This window comes from Sorex fumeus, unplaced genomic scaffold, assembly GCF_029834395.1.
Source record: "Sorex fumeus unplaced genomic scaffold, SorFum_2.1 ptg000048l, whole genome shotgun sequence".
NCBI classification, from domain to species: Eukaryota; Metazoa; Chordata; class Mammalia; order Eulipotyphla; family Soricidae; genus Sorex; species Sorex fumeus.
This window is the reverse complement of record NW_026606105.1, coordinates 13,387,930-13,404,763: the sequence shown is the minus strand read 5'-3', so window position 1 is coordinate 13,404,763 and position 16,834 is coordinate 13,387,930. Positions and strand designations below refer to the sequence as shown.

The following is a 16,834-nucleotide window of genomic DNA, read 5'->3' as shown; positions in this document are numbered from 1 at the left end:
TGATCGCTGGCACCCCATATGGTCCCCCGAGCTCAGGATGACCCCTGAGCACAGAGACAGGAGTAAGGCCCTAGCACTCCCTGGTGTGGCCCCCAAAACTATATAAATAAATAAAAACTTTTAGTGGTTTCATTTGGATTTGGTCTTTGAAGAAAAGCTACCAAAATAATAGCACTGCACTGTCCTCCCATTGTTCATCGATTTGCTCGAGCAGGCCCAGTTATGGTTCCAAAATAATAATAATAATAATAATAATTGTTTTACAGATGTCTGGTTTTGACTTATGTTACAGTGATTTCAGAAATGCTAGGATGGACTTGAAATAAACAGAAAACGTCAAAGAATACATAGAAAGCACAAATTTTTGATGAACAGAAGTAGAAATATGTTAACACCAGTTATCTCTTAATATCAACTAGTTTCTAACACTGCCTGCAGTGATCAAAACACACGCCCTTTCCTCAGAATGCAGACTAACATGGATAAGAACTACTACAGCAGGAATGTCCTGTGGGTAGAGGGTGATTTTTGTCCCCAAGGTAAAGGGCATTCAGCTTCAAAGGAAAAGCCTCCTGGAGAAAATAAAATAGTGGCATTCCTGGCTCTAGGACAGTGACCTTTGAGGGAATGAAGGCATAGGGACTGAATGTAGGCAGATGGACCAGCAAAGATCTGCCGAATAGTCAGGTTTGGGAAATCACAGGTTGCCCTATATTCCATGTGTTAATGAAATGAATGCGATAGCTGTATTTTAGAACCATTGAAGCAAGATGCATTAAAGATGGAACAAACAGGAGAATGTTTTCAGGAGGCCGGAGAAAGCAATTGCCTTATATTAACTTCTGCTCATTCATCTATACCATCTCATTGAATAAAAGTGTAAATTGTAGTGCTGGATGTTATAAAGTAGGGACCCAGGGATAGCTGCCGAGGTGTCAGTATGGAACAAATTGAAGTGACATCATTCATTATATCATCTGTCATGTGCATGATTAACCCCCGGGGCAGGGCTGTTTTACAGTGGAAACTTTGCCCCTCATACTATGCATGGGATGAGGTAGGAACTCCATAAATACCGCTTAAGTAGAAAGGGAACAAATAAACGAATGTCTGAGCATTTCTGTACCATAAAGAAAATGTCCTCCAAGTTTAGGAGCTTCTTTCACGAGCAGCACTGCACTGTGGAGAGTAATCCCCAAACCTAGACTCAGGAGTAAGCTCTAAGCACTACCAGGTGGGCCCCAAGGCCTACTCTCACAGAGGCAGGGGGTGTGGGATGGTGGGGATGGGTGGTGGGCGGGATACTGGGATCCATGGTGGTGGGAAATGGGCACTGGTGGAGGGTTGGGTATTTGATCATTGTATAACTGAAACCCAAGCACAAAAATTTGTAAGTCTACAACTGTACCTCATGGTGTCTCACTAATAAAAATTTTAAAAATAAATAAATAAAAATAAAAGTTAAAAAAAAATAAAAAGTATAGAAAATGGCCAGATTTAAAAAAAAAAAACAATGAAATCAAGAGGACTTTCCATTAAAAGTGCCTAAAGGGAGATTAACAGTGCAGATCAAGAATTTAGGGCAAGAAATTAGAGTTTGACAAAATGAAAAAGATAACAAAAGGGAATGCCCTGCCACAGAGGTAGGGGGGGTTTGGGGGGATGGGGGGAGGGAGGGATACTGGGACTGGTGGTGGTGGAGAATGGGCACTGGTGGAGGGATGGGTATTCAATCATTGTATAACTGAAACCCAAGCACAAAAATTTTTAAGTCTGCAACTGTACCTCATGGTGTTTCACTAATAAAAATGTAAGAAGGAAAAATAAATAATAATAATAATAAAGAAGTTAGAGTTTGAGATAAGATATATTTCAAGAGAAATAATTGGGCCTTTTATATATTCAACTGTCAGTACTTCGGAAAGCTATGCTCCTCTTGACACAAATAGGACTCTGCTACATCTGCACATATCATAGGGTTGTCTTTGAGGACTTCTGTTGATGGTTTTCTCTGTACTAGCTGCTCTCAAGCCCCTAACCCCAGAGGGAAACTTTTTACTGCAGTGATGTCAGAGAGTAAATTGTATAGAATAGTGGTGAAAATAGACTTGTTCCTGTAGCTGAATTGCATCAAATCAAATTTGGGCCCATTCCATCTACCTATATGACCTTTGGAATGTTCCTTAGCCCTCCTGTGCCTTTGTTTTGTATTCAAAGAGACAATTAGCAAAGTACTCCATTTCAAAGCACTGTAAGGAATACGTGAGGCAGAACCTAGCCAGCACTCAAAGCCAGGCTGGGGTGCAGAAGAAAATTTAACTGCCAGCTGTTGTTAGTGTAATTCTTTGACTTGCTCAGTTTTCATCACATGTAAGATTCATTTAATGAATGTGTAGACCTCCTAGAATGACTGTGAGAATCACCTAACACAAGCTGAGTGAAGCTCTCCAGCCGGTACATGGCAAGAGCACAGTAAATGTCACTATGATTGATACAGCTGATCCGGATGTAGCAATGGGTAATTCTTCTAGGTTTCTGTGTCTGGGGAACATCCCCAAAGCAAATGGAAGGCCAGGAAGTTAGTACAGCAAGTAGGGCACTTGACCTTCCCTGGCACCACCAGGTAGACTCCCCCACACTCCCCAAAATGTGGCTGTGGAACATCCCAAATAAAGTCAATATATAGTACATATATTGTATATGTAGGTGTCTAGCTAGTAATAGGTTTAGTACCTGTATGTCATATATAAATATACATAAATATTATATATATGGTACCTAAGACTCCAGACAATAGGGTAGACAATTTATAATAAGTTTTTAATTGGGGTGTTCTGATTTTCTTGACCTGATACTCTGATAATGGGTGTGGCATTAAAATGATGTACATGGGGGGAAAATGATGTACACGGGGAACCATTATTAACCATATTGAAATCACCTCAATTTCTTTCAGTTAAAAAATGAAAAGTTTTTAAAAAATCTTTCTTGTTGTATGTTTTTAAAAACCATTTAAGGAAGGGAGGAGTTATTTTACTATCAATAAGAGAAATGGAAAAGAGGAGAACTGAATTCCAGAAAAAAAGCAAGATTATCATTATGTGTCTATGAGTTTTATATCAGAAGTCTTCATTTTATTTATTTGTATTTCTTTTGGTAAAAGAAAAAGATTGCTTAATATTAAGGGCTGGAGTTTGAAGTCACTTCAACTTCCAAATTATATGCTTAAACAATCTAAACAGCTGTCATTTCTAAGAGGCTTACTTCATTTTACCTAAAGTGCTTTTCCGTCTGGAGGGAACACTTAGATGTAGTCACAAATCACTCCCAGTATACTCACGCTAAGATTTTTAAAAGTTAAATTTGTTTATAAGCCTGCAGACTTCAAATTTTGTAGATCATATTCTTTGCCCCATTGACTGAACGATTTTTACCTCCTTTGCTCATCTAGTCCAAGGCGTGAATTTTCCTCATTGCAAATAAGAGCACCCGGATCCCTTTTTATTTCATTAGTTCAGCAAATTGTCTCCTAGGGATATGGGCTGAGAACATGATTGGGCTCTGCAATGATGAGCTTATTTTGCACTTTTTATCCCCAGAAAATCTTTATATACAAAAGGCACAGAAAGTAGTTACACTCGGTATGAACAATTACGGTCTGTTGGGGGCGGCTCTCGCTGATGTGCCAGTGACTTACTGCCATGAATTAAGAGGCAAATGTGCTCCAAAGTGCATTAACCTTTATGGATTTTTCTTCGGTTTTCATGTTCCACTGATTTATAGTCCTAAATTTGCCTGTTGCTGCTGTTTCTGAATGAGTCCCTTGTAAATCATTTCTAAATGATCTTTTTCTTCGAGTCAGATAATCCAAGTTGAATATGTCTCCAATCAATTCCTCTGTGGCTGCTTTCCTTCTTGGTCTAAGTTGTTTTCGGTTTGTTCTGTACCTTAAATGTCATGGCTGAGAGTAATTGAGTAAGTAAGAGATCTGTCTTAAAGGGCCCTGCCTGCTGAGCCACCTGGCTCTGCACATTAAGTTGCTTCTGACCTTTAGTGACACTTTGCTTGGATCTAATTCGAAAGGCCCGTTGACCTGAATCCAGCTCATAGCTCTTTATATAAGCATGGGCACATATCTGAGAACGGACTTGATGGTGGGTTGTAGATTGATTTTTTTTTAATGTAGACCAAACATGGAGAGGATTTTGAGTTTACTGTGTTCTCTCTGAAAGTCCACCATTTCCCTTGGTGGGAAGCACAGAACAGTGGATACATAGGATTCTGTGCTTAGCGCTTCCTGGCCTCTTCTGACAGATAGTTCTGTATTTTTATTTGTGTGTTGTTATTTGTATTGACCAAAGGGGGATGGGGGGTTACATTTCATCTTCTAAGGAGAAAAAAACTTATGAATAACTTAAAATAACTTATCATTCTTGTGAATAGGGTGTTACTACTTCTGTGGTTGGCACTCTGTGTATAAAATTAAAATACCAGCATTCAAAAGCAAAATACCAACTTATAGGGGTTAGGGAGATGGAGTTCCATGTGGGAGGTCTTGGTTGGATCGCTGGCACCACATGGGTGTCAACACCACTGAGAACTGTCTCTTGATCATCGTTGACCCTGGGATAGTCCGCTGGATGTGGTCTCAGAGCCAACCAGACTCCCCCAGGTGGCAAATTTGGGTGGAAGAGATCCTTAAAGGTACACAGGAGACCCAGGAACTCACATTCAGTACAAGGTCCTGAGAACCATGTAATGCCTGGGATCAAACAAGGGTCAACCCCATATTAGACATGTGCTTTAACCACTGAACCATCTCTCCAGGCCCAGAATTTCAACTTTTTAAGTACAAGTAATTCATTCTCATCCCTTATCATAAATAATATGTCACTGTTGAGGTTGATTAAGTTCTTAGCATTTACATTATAAATATCTGTGTCACGCAACATTATCAACATTATCAAACTTACAGATATTAAATGTGACAGATAACTTCCCAGTGAGGAGCATGCCAGAAGGAATACTTTGGAATGTGCTTGATAACTTAAGCAGAGTTTCAGCATGCCTTCTCCCTTTCAGGCAAATGTTCACATAGAAAATTTGGACTGCGGTGAAGGGAGGAAGATGGTTCCATTTTGCTTCGAATGTCTTTAAATCTCCTGTGTGGTGAGAGATGGGAGCTTCTGGGTAATTAGAAAGTGAAGTTATGAAATGATCAGCATTTCCTGCAGATACTGCAGATAATGTGGGAGGTTAGAAAGAAGACACCTATTTCTTTATTTTCTTTTTTTTTATTAGTGAAACACCATGAGGTACAGTTATAGATTTACAAATTTTGTGCTTGGGTTTCAATTATACAATAATCAAATACCCATGCCTCCACCAGTGCCCACTTCCCACCACCATGGATCCCAGTATCCCTCCCACCCCCTGTTCCTCCCATCCCACCCTGCCTCTGTGGCAGGGCATTTCCCTCTATTCTCTCTCTCCTTTGGGGTGTTGTGGTTTGCAAAAGAGGCATTGAGTGGCAATCATGTTTGGTCCATAGTCTACTTTCAGCATGCTTCTCCCATCCTGGGAGGATCCTCCCAACATCCTTTATTTGGTGTTCCCTTCTCTATCTGAGCTCCCTTTTCCCCTAGCATGTGTGGCTGGCCTCCCGCTGGAACCGAGAATGTCCAGCATCCCAGAATGTAGGACCAAGGGAGGCGCAAAAAAATTATAAATGGTATATATGGTGCACATTCCATAAGAATTTATACATTATTTACATCAGGAACAAAAACCAGTGACACAGGAGCCATGAGAGATACCTGGATGGAACTTCTTGTGCTCCAAAAGATAGATTTTAAGTATGAATTTTAATTTTCTGAAATTTGCACCTTTGATTTATTTACTTTGGCTTGCTGGGGGAAATGATGTTTTCCCATGATTGAATTCCCTTCCTACGCTTTTGGCAAGAATATCAGAGAAGCAATGCCATGTTCTTCTCTACATACTACCAGGAGGGACCAGACATCCTTGTGTCCCTCATGACCACTGTTGACGGTAGACTTGACAAAACAAGGATGTGAATATAAGGACTACTTACATACTCAGAGCAACTGCCTTTTATTCAAATGAATAAATGTCACTGCTCTCATTGCGATGATAAAATACTTCTGAAATTTAATATAGGCCCCTCTGTGTTCAAGGATATTTCCAGCTGGAAGCTGCCATAATTATTGGCTGAGATGAAATGGAAGAAATGGAGCTTTACAATGAAATTTGTGATAAGTAGACTGAGCTAAGCATGACGCCTGGGAAGCTTGAGGGAAAGTTTAATTAGTTTATAGTTTCCTTGGATAGAAATCAAATCATGATAAAATTTTTGAGAGTACTGGGTCAGATATAGGCAGTATGTGCTCATATTTATCCATACTGGAGGGTACATACCTACACCAAGAAACAATAGGTTAAAAATATAGAGAGTACCTGGGTACAGATTTTATGATACAGCACCTCCCCTATCAAGGGACAGGATCTGTTAAATATTTTCAACGCGTCATTAGAATTGAATTAATAAGATCCAGGTTTTAGATAGTCAATGAGAGTATTTAGATATGCAATGAGAATAGAAACCTGTTCTTTTTTTTTGGAGGGGGGGAAGTGGGGGGGGGAGGATGCGGGTTATCCTACTGTACCACCTTAGGTTCAGAAAGATGATCTGAATACGGTTCCTCAAGATTCTGTAATTAGATTCTCCGCATCCTGCATGCGGTAGGTCTCTTTGTTTAGTTCTCAGTGTGTCTTGTGTTCAGATACCTAGATGGATCGGTACTTTGTGTCTCCCTCCCAATCATGCTCGAAGCTGGACAATCCCTCGTGTGAGAACTTAAAATTAGATAATGGCCTTCTGACAGGTTTCCATCTGCCTTCTTCACTTGGAAGCATTTTCTCGCCTAATGAGACTCTCCCCATTGTTAAAATTCACTGCTTTCTTACGTTCATCCTGCTGATCAGCTGCACTGTTGGAAAGCCTGGACTTCCTGTTGCAGAAGTTCCTCTGTACCCTGGCGCTCCCTCGCCTATCACCCTTCAGCAGATCATTGTAATGGTACTTATTATGCGAAAGGAGCCCTGCAAGATACTGTAGGAGTCAGGGAGAAGAGTGGACTAAAAGAGAGATTCGCCCCTGAACCTAATGATGAGAAACTCCTCCCAGGATTTTCACTTGTAGAAATAATCCCAACATGGGGCTGGAGCGATAGCACAACGGGTAGGGCGTTTGCCTTGCATGCGGCCGACCTGGGTTCTATTCCCAGCATCCCATATGGTCCCCCGAGCACTGCCAGGAGTAATTCCTGAGTGCATGAACCAGGAGTAACCCCTGTGCATCACTGGGTGTGACCCAAAAAGAAAAAAAAATAATAACAATAATAATAATAATAATCACAACAGAGGCAAGGTGAAGATGTGGGGTTATCTACAGTCAAGCCAGGAAGCTGTGGTCAGGTTCCCCTATAGATATTTGTTCTTATGATGCCACGCGCATTAGCATGATAATATAGCATGATAATACCTAGAATATTCTGTCAAAGAGCAGAATAACACAGGGTGTGAACAAACATGTTGCAGAAAGAAAACAATAGGTGAATGTGGGCAGGATCTTGAGGACTTAAGAATATTTCATAAGAGACGAATATTAACATTGGGGTGGTGGAGGGATGGAGTGATGCTTTTTCTGTCTTTTCTTTTTCCTAAGTCTTTAGTTGTCATCTGAGTTCTCAAGAAAAGAGCATTTAATGGTCAGGTAGGTTGGAGCCTAGTTTTAGGAACTCTGAGTTGAAATGGAAAGACCCGGTGATTCCTCCACACTGAACCAGCTATTCCCTGGGAGCATGCTACTTGCCAGGCATCAAGTACCAGGGGCACTGAGGCTCTGTGAGAACACGGGGCCTTGTCATTCCATCTGCCACCGCACAAGACAATGTGTTGACCTGGTGATCTGAACTGCTGCCTCTGGACAATTGCACGGGGAAGTCAAAGAGCGGGGTGGAGCAAAAAGTGTCCGCTCTTGTCACCCTTTCCTCTCCGGCCTCGTTAGGGTTCAGATGGTAGTAATTACACACAGCATAAACCGCCATTCACTTGGCCGTCACGATGTGTCAGCCTCCTTGCTGAAATCGTGAAAGAAGAAATCAAAGAGATCAGAGCATGGAAAGAAGTCTGCATGTCATCATACTCATTTGCAGAATTCAAAAGTCAGAATTCAAAAGGGTGGTGAAGGGGAGCTCAGGGCTCTGCTTCCTGAAGTCTGTGCTCACATTTCGCCACAGAACAGCTCCCTCTGCTTTTGACCACCCAATTTCCCAAAGACTTTTTTTCTGCAGCGAATGTAAACCTGGCTCCCCTCCTGGATGTTAAATTCCAGCAGAGTTCTTCTTCCGGCTGGAGCAATAGCACATCGAGTAGGGTGTTTGCCTTGCACACAGCTGACCCGAGTTCGATTCCCAGCATCCCATATGGTCCCTTGAGCACTGCCAGGACTAATTCCTGAGTGCAAAAGTCAGGAGTAACCCCTGTGCATCGCCGGGTGTGACCCAAAAAGAAAAAAAAAAAGACAGTTCACCCATTTATAGGAATCACTTCCTGGCTGGGGCTGGCGTGAAAGGAGACGGGGAAGGGCACCTCAAATTTGTCTCTTCCACTCACTCACGTTGTAGGCTTCGTGTCTAGCCAGGACCGTCCCTGCTCCCAAGCAGATTGGGAGACTTGTCGAATGGATTGGCTGGAGTTGGAGATGCCAGTGGCAGCTGGAATGGGCCTTCAGCAACAGATGTGGGGGCTGTCGGGAGGAAATGATCTGTATTGGGAAGCATCACTCAGCCCAGAGTGCTGGGTACCGCTCCCTCCGTGCTGCTCCCAGCAGGCTGATCTGTTAGGGATCAAATGCAGGGACTGAAAATAAGCAATGTGGGGGCTCATTGAGGCATTCTGGTACTTGGCACCATGAGTAGAAGCCTGGCTGATACTTAAAGAATTTCCTCCTAGTGAATGGGATTTTGAAAATGTGAAAATAAAGTATTTCTGCTCAGGAGTCTCATTTTCTAAGTCCCAATGTGAAGAATATATTGGAATTCAAGTGATGGATACTGGGACTAGTAAAAAATCATCCAGTAAAAAGAGCTTGGGCTTATTTCCTCTTCTGGAGAAAATTACGGTGTGTATTTTTCCCTTCAGGACAGGATTAAGGAAAGGCAGATGTGCTTGGGAGGGGCATTCTGAGGTGGAGTGGGAGCCTGGAAAGGTCACATGGACCCAAGTGCTTTGAAGACCTTGAGACTATGGGCGTGGTTAACTCCCTACTTGTATTCCTTCTATTTTTCCTCTCCCTTCTTCCCTTCTCTTTTCTTCCAGTGTCGTCCTCTCAGCTCTGCACGGTGCTTTTCCCCTCCCTGCTGACCCCACAGTTCAGCAGCCTCATTGCTGCTACTCCTGGCTGCTCATGTCCACTTACCTTCCTGTGTAATTTTAAATAGGGCCCCCCTCAGCAGTGCTGAAGGAGCTTGAGGGGGCATACCCCGAGATTATCTGACCTAGGCTGCGCCCGATGCTTGCACAGAGTCTTACTTGTGATCTACCAGGACCGAATCCAATGGTGCTCCAGGAGTCATGTGAGGCCAGGAATCGAACCAAAGCCACACACATGCTTAGCACATGCTTCTCCACTTGAACTATCTCCAGACCTCACTTGCCTGCATTTGCCATTTGCCCCCCCCCCTCCTTTTTTTTTTTCCGCTTTTTGGGTCACACCCGGCATTGCACAGGGGTTACTCCTGGTTCATGCACTCAGGAATTACTCCTGGAGGTGCTCAACCCCACGTCTTATGCATTGCAGGCGCACACTTTGCGCTAAACCACACCCCCGGCCCTGCGCTCTGATTATGTTTTCATTGTGTTGAGCTTCCAGGTGCCCCTTCCTTCCGCCCTTTACACACCTGCATATACTCAGGTTAATGGAGTGTTTAACTGGTGACATGCAGGATCCCCTAGGATGCATTTACGAAGGAAATTGTATGGGGTTAGGGAACTGAAACTAAGGAACATTTATTTAAGCGCCAGACTTGAAATGTTCTCTCATTAGAAAGCAGTGTATGAAGTAGAACCTTCTGGTGCTGGAGAGATGGTATAGCAGGTAAGGCACTTGCCTTGCACACAGCCAACTTGCTTTGACCCCTGGAGCCTTGTATGGTTCCCCAGCCCTGCTGTGAGTGACGCCTGGTGCAGAGCCAGCAGAAATTCCTGAGCAATGCTGGATATGGCCTTCAAACAAAAAACAATACAGAAAAGAACCACCTACAGATAGAAACATGTATAAATGTGAGTGGGTAATTGTTATATTTTCTAATTTAATTTTGTTTAGTGAATATCATCACCGTTTTTTAAAAAAATGTGAGGAGCTGGAGCAATAGTACAGTGGGTAGGGTATTTGCCTTCAATGCGGCTGACCCAGGTTCGGTCCCTGGCATCCCAGATGGTCTCTCAAGCACCGCCAGAAGTAATTCCTGAGTGCAGAGCCAGGAGTAACACTTGAGCATCGCTGGGTGTGACCCAAAAAGCAAAATAAATATTTAAAAATGTGATTTAAAGAAGGTGATTAAAAACCCACGCAGAGTGAAATTTATTTTTATGCTTTGGAATTATTGGAAACTTGTTCCAGCTCCTTCAGGCCTCCCTTCCATACCCCTCCTTTTTCCAATAGGCACTCGCTTTTACTAGTTCTGGGTGAATTTGTTGTTGTTTGTATCCGAAAATAAACAAGTGCACACATGATCCTTGCAAGAGATCAATACAGGAACTATACTAAATTCATATTGATCTGTACCTGGTTTTTCCTCTCTTTAACAATCTATCCTAAAGATCTCTATGTATTCGCACATTAGAACTCTATCCTTCACCAATTACAGAGCTGCCTCGAATTCCTGCCTGCAGAGACACTCCAGTTGATTCAGCCACCCTCTGACTCGGAGAGTTTTTGAGTTTTCAGTTCTTCACCATAAAAATCACTACTACAATGATCTGTTTACTTTGCACATGCATCATCTTGTGCAGATGTAACTGTCTGAAGAATTTCCCAGAAGTGGGATTTCTGGGTCAAAAGGAAATGCATTCGTAATTTTGAATAATGGTGCCAACTTGCCCTTTAGCTGATCTGTAATACTTTTCCATCCTATCAGTGTTCTAGGAGAGATTGCTTCCTACCCTGACTTAGGCCAGCAGACTGAAGTTTTGTTTCATTTTATTTTTTAGACTTTGGAATGAAGCCAATGTCTGGGTGTAGAAATAGCATCTCAGGGTCCCGGATCCCACGCCTTGCAGGGCAGAGACTTGTGAGTGCATGAGTTCAGTGCCACTCACAAACTCAAGTTTAGCCCAACAGCTTTCCCCAAATAACAGCAAAGAGAGCATTCTCCAGCATTATTGCAACAATGGGGGAAAAATACAAATTTAAAAGATGTTTCAGGATGGCAAATATGGAGAGAGAGAGACAGAGAGACAGAGCTACTAAGTGAGAGTCCAGGTCCTGTCCCTGGACATTCAAGTTCCTCCAGTAACACCAGCAGTAACCCCCAAGCGCTAAGCCACACATAGCTCCGAACACTACCAGGTGGGACTCCCAAATGAACAAACAACACATCTCAGCAGAGTGCATTTTTCTCATTATGGAAGATGCTAAGAATGGGAGAATGTAGAGTAAAGGGCTGGAGAGAAGACAGCAGGCAAAGCATTGGCCTTGTATGCAGTCAACCCGGGATGAATCCCAACATCCCCCCTGAACCCCACCAGGAGTGATCCCTGAGCACAGAGCCAAGTGCCAACCCTGAGCATCATTGGATAACAATAACAAAAAAAGAAGGGGTGAGCTCCTTAATAGGGGTTCGGGTACTTGCTTTGCATACAGCCGACCTTGCCTTGACCCCTGGCACCACTTGCCTCTGAGCTCTGCTGAAAATTGCCAGGAACAGCCTCCAGGCCTCCTAAGCTTCTGAAAAAAACCCCAACAACAAATAAAATTCAGTGTAAAATTGCTTTCTTATGTGTAAGTCCCCCTTTGAATTTCTTGTACTGTAAACCATTTTTTGTGGGGACGAAAGAGATAGTACAGATAGGCTGGCTCAGATCCCTAGTATCACACATGGTATGTGGTCACCATGGAGCACTTGTGGGCTTCAACCCAGTACCCACCATACCCTCAGTAAATAAATGCGTTTGTGTCCTTTGATAGTTTTTCTAAATTGTTTGGAGTGTTTTAGGTATCATCTGTGATTATCATTTGCAATTATAGCATCTCAGAAATTCTTTTTTGTCATTTTATTTTCCTTCTACTCTTTCTTTGTTAAGAGAAAAATTTCAAGTGCCAAGTGGTATAGCGTTGTGGCACTACAAAAATCCACCAGGCAAAGCAGTCTTAATCAGATTTGCAAAAACATTAAAATTACCTTTGTCAAAGTTTCTATTCCAATAGCCAGAATCTGGAAAAAATCTGAGTGCCTGAGAACAGATGACTGGTTGAAGAAACTCTGGCACATTTACATAATGGAGTACTATGTAGCTGTTAGAAAAGACGAAGTCATGAAGTTTACATACAAGTGGTACTACATGGAAAGTATCATGTTAAGCGAAATGACTCAGAAAGAAAGGGATAGACATAGAAAGATTGCATTCATCTGGGGAACATAAAGTAACAAAATAGGAAACTAACACCCAAGTATGGCAGAGATTAGTACCAGGAATTTTACTCAATGACCCGGAGGACAACCACACATGTTAGGGGAAGGGGGAGCTCAGAAAGAGAAGGGAACACCAAATAAAGGGTGTTGGGAGGATCCGCCCACGATGGGAGAGCATGCTGAGGGTAGACTGTCGACCAAGCATGATTGCCACTCAATGCCTCTTTTGCAGACCATGGCACTCAAAAGGAGAGAGAGGGAAATGCCCTGCCACAGAGGCAGGGTGGGATGGGGGCTGGGGGGGGGAGGGGATGCTGGGATCCGTAGTGGTGGGAAATGCGCACTGGTGGAGGGATGGGTGTTTGATCATTGTATAATCGAAACCCAAGCACAAAAATGTGTAAGTCTACAACTGTACCTCATGGTGCCTCACTATTAAAAAATAAATAAATAAAATATATATATTAAAAAATTACCTTTACTGCCCATTATAAATGTGAAGAAAGTAATTGCATACAATGTTCCAGTACCAATTCCACCACCAAGGGCAACTTCCTTCCACCAGTGTTCATCTGCCCAGCCTGTCTCCTTGACAGGCACACATTTCAGTTTGATATAGTTTAGATTTCAGGCTTGCAGTGTTGGTAACTGTGCTTTGGATAAAGAGATATACTACTCCTCTGCACCATTGATGTAACCAAAGCCCTTGACCCCTGCCACCACCCTCCTCTTCCATTACTTCCCACCTGTCTCTTCTTGCTTCTTCACACAATTTCTTTCCTTCCCTATCCTCCTTCCTGTACTCTGGGGTCAAGGATAATCACAGTATACCCCTTTTAATACCTTGCATTCCCTTATCTAGTCATTCTGTGTATCACAGACAAGTGAGATCATTCTGTGTTTTTCCTTCTGGCTTCCTTCACCTAACATGATGTTCTACAGTTCCAACCAGGTTGGAGCAAATTGTATGATTTCATTGTTCCTTGCAGCTATGTAGTATTTACAGAGTGATTTTTTGAATCAAAAAGCTGGATTTGGTACTTTTGTGGGTCCTTCTCACACTTGGTAACTGTGGAAACTAGACTTTAAACTGTGTTGATAGAAAGCTAATATTATTAAAGCGTAGTAACAGATTTGTGCCTATAATTATGAATCACACAAAGCTGAAACTACCCAGATAGAGAATTACAAAAAATACTGCAGCAAAGATCTCTATACTCTTCTCTGAGTTTTGATAACTACAAGCTTTCTATTTCTTTATGCTTTAAACCCTCTACTAAAGCAAAGTGATCATTCAAGTAAGATTGAACTTACTTGAATATCTACTTTACTTACTTTAATATTTCATTTTGGAATGCTCAACTTACATATCACACATTTATTATTTTTCTACCTATACTTAAAAACATCAGAATGAGAAACATCCTATTTGGGCATGTGTCTTTAAATTTGTATCAGAACTTGCTTTTAGTCTACCATACTTTGCTTCTTACATTCCTATTTTCTCGGTGAATTAATAAAAACAGTTCTGCTTTTTTTCCCCCCCTCCTGGTGTTGACAGAAATAAAAGGCCTCCGTGAAAGTTAGACATCAAGAATTGATTAAAGTGAGAATTCCAACCTAGAAGTAGTCTGACAGATTTTACTGATTGCTGATTTTACCAGTTGGAGTGAGATTATGTACATGAGGGGAGAAAAGGCAATAACATCAGGCTGTGGAGAGATCAAAACCCAGCACGAAAAGTCTTGACAGGGCTTCTGGGTTCTGTCAGTGAGGTTGAGAATGCCACAACCTCCCTGGGTGCCGTGACATTAAAGAACGCTTGTGTATCCTCCACCAGGAAGGCGGCACATGTGGGTCCTTAAACTTTTTGGGCTCTCTGCTCATCAGGGTTCTACTGGGGTTCTTGTGGTTGCTCCCTGTTTGATCTCCCCGTCATTGACCTTTTGGTTCACAAAAGAGGAGGAGAAGTTGATCTTCTTTCCTTCCAGGCTTATAGATTTCTCTGCAGAACTTCTAGTGAATTAAGCACAGGCGAAGGCCTAATTCTCTCTGTAATCCATGTTGTTTTCTACTTCATCTTATTTCTATGAACTTGGAAACAAAAGGCAAAAAATCAGCTACTAGAGAGATGAATAAAGAACAGTGGACTGCTCTTATAGAGAATTCTGGGAATTTCCCTACATCTCTCAGGGAGATGTACTTGTCAGGCTTATCCATTGCGCTCCAGTGGATAACGGCCATGGTACCCTATTTGTCTTGCAGATTTATTCAGGAGATCGAGCACGCCCTGGGACTGGGGCCAGCCAAGCAGTGTCCTCTTCGAGAGTTTCTCACCGCCTACATCAAAAACATCTTCCTCAATCAGGTCTTGGCAGAGATCAACAAGGAGATTGAAGGAGTCACAAAGACCTCCGACCCCTTGAAGATCCTCGCCAATGCAGACACCATGAAGGTGTTGGGGGTCCAGCGGCCCCTTCTGCAGGTAAGCATTGACATTGAGCTGATGCATGTCACCAGCAGTTTTCATCAACTTGGAAAAAGTCACACGTTACAAAAGAAAAAGAATTACCATCTGTTTCCATGCCCATCAGGGACAAAACAAGAGAAAATAAATGAAGCAGGCACTGGGGAAACTTAGGGCAGTTGTAGGATAAATTAAAAGTCCCTGCAGATCTTTAAGCAGAAAAAGTAGTTAACTTTGAGTATTGGAGAGAGAGGAAGAGAGAGAGAGAGTTTTTATTATTTTTTTTTAATTTTTAAAAAATTTTATTGAATCACTATGAGATATAGTTACAGCTTGTTTGAGTTACAGTCATACAATGATCCAACACCCATCCCTTCACCAGTGCACATTCCCCACCATAAATATCCCCAGTATACCCCCACTTTCCTACCTCATCCCCCTGCCTGCATGCATGACAGACAATATTCCCCATACTTCAGAGAGAGTTTCTTAATGTGCCGGAAACTCCCTCCCTCCTGGAAGTTGCTCTTGAAAGGAATTCTTCTTCCAATGGTCAGTGCATCCTGGAGTACAGAGGACTTACAGGAAGTCCATTTGCCTATGCTTGTTAACAACAGGCATCCATCTGTATCATTCCCAGACAGTCTCCCTCAAAATAGCTTGGCTAACTCACAGAGAGTCAGCCACTTAGATTTTCACAGTAAGACTAATTCAAGTGCCAGTCTTATTACTATCAACCATGTCATCTTGACTATAGATAAATAGATAGATAATTTATTTCTGGGAAGCCGAAGAAGGTAATTTATCTTGAGGTAAATTAGATTAAGATGCCTAAGGTATTTATTTTAGATATTTTAGCTAGTGTCTTGAAGATTAATATAAAATGAAAAGAAAATTAGTAAGAATTTAAACTTTGAGAATAGTTCAGCTGTGATTATGTGATTACATCGTCATTGAATCTTCACCGTGTTTCTTCATTAAAAGAATGCTTGGCACAATATTTTGGTTCTGTTTGACTCTTCAGCCACACCTGCTTTGTTCCAAGCTTATTCCTGGACTTTGTACTCAGGAATCACTCTTGGAGTGCTTGGGGTCCATATAGGGTGACAGGAACTGGACCTGGGTTGGCACATACAAGGCAAATGCCCGACCCACTCTGGCCCATCTATATTTTTATGTAAGTTGCTGATATAGGAATGTCTCAACACGTGGAAAGCTGGAACTTGTCAAAGAAAAAATGTATGATTAGAAGATTGTTGTAGTGACTTTAATTGCCTGTTTTATTTGGGTGCCTTTATTGGATGCCTTTCTTTGTACATTACAATGAATTTAAATGCTGAACCATTTAGAGGAGGTATTCTTATTCTGAGCATCATTTTTCTGTGGGATAAGGCTTTCATGGTATTGAGAAATGGGATGAGTCTCTAGGCTCTAGAATAACAGCATCACAGCTAGGTGATAATAGTCTTGTCTGTAGCAAATTATTCCTGGTGAGGGGTCTGTGCTGAGTGTGGGGCAGAGAGACAGTAGGAAGACAAAGGCTTGTGTTCAGTCTGTCCCTGCTGGAAATCTCTGTCCCTGAATGGTTGGACCTTCTCCTCTGAGTGCCTCAGTTCAGTCTCTTTCTTTTTTAATTTTTTTTAATTTTATT

At 42.1% G+C, this 16,834-nt stretch overlaps 1 protein-coding gene across 1 annotated transcript in view; it reads left to right on the top strand.

Annotated features, from left to right (window-relative positions):
- EXOC4 (exocyst complex component 4) overlaps positions 1-16,834 on the top strand; it is an 850,139-nt gene that overhangs the window by 586,484 nt on the left and 246,821 nt on the right. Inside the window, exon 11 of the mRNA XM_056124006.1 lies at positions 14,982-15,201. Within this exon, the coding sequence (XP_055979981.1) occupies positions 14,982-15,201 (220 nt within the window). The remainder of the gene's footprint in view (positions 1-14,981; positions 15,202-16,834) is intronic.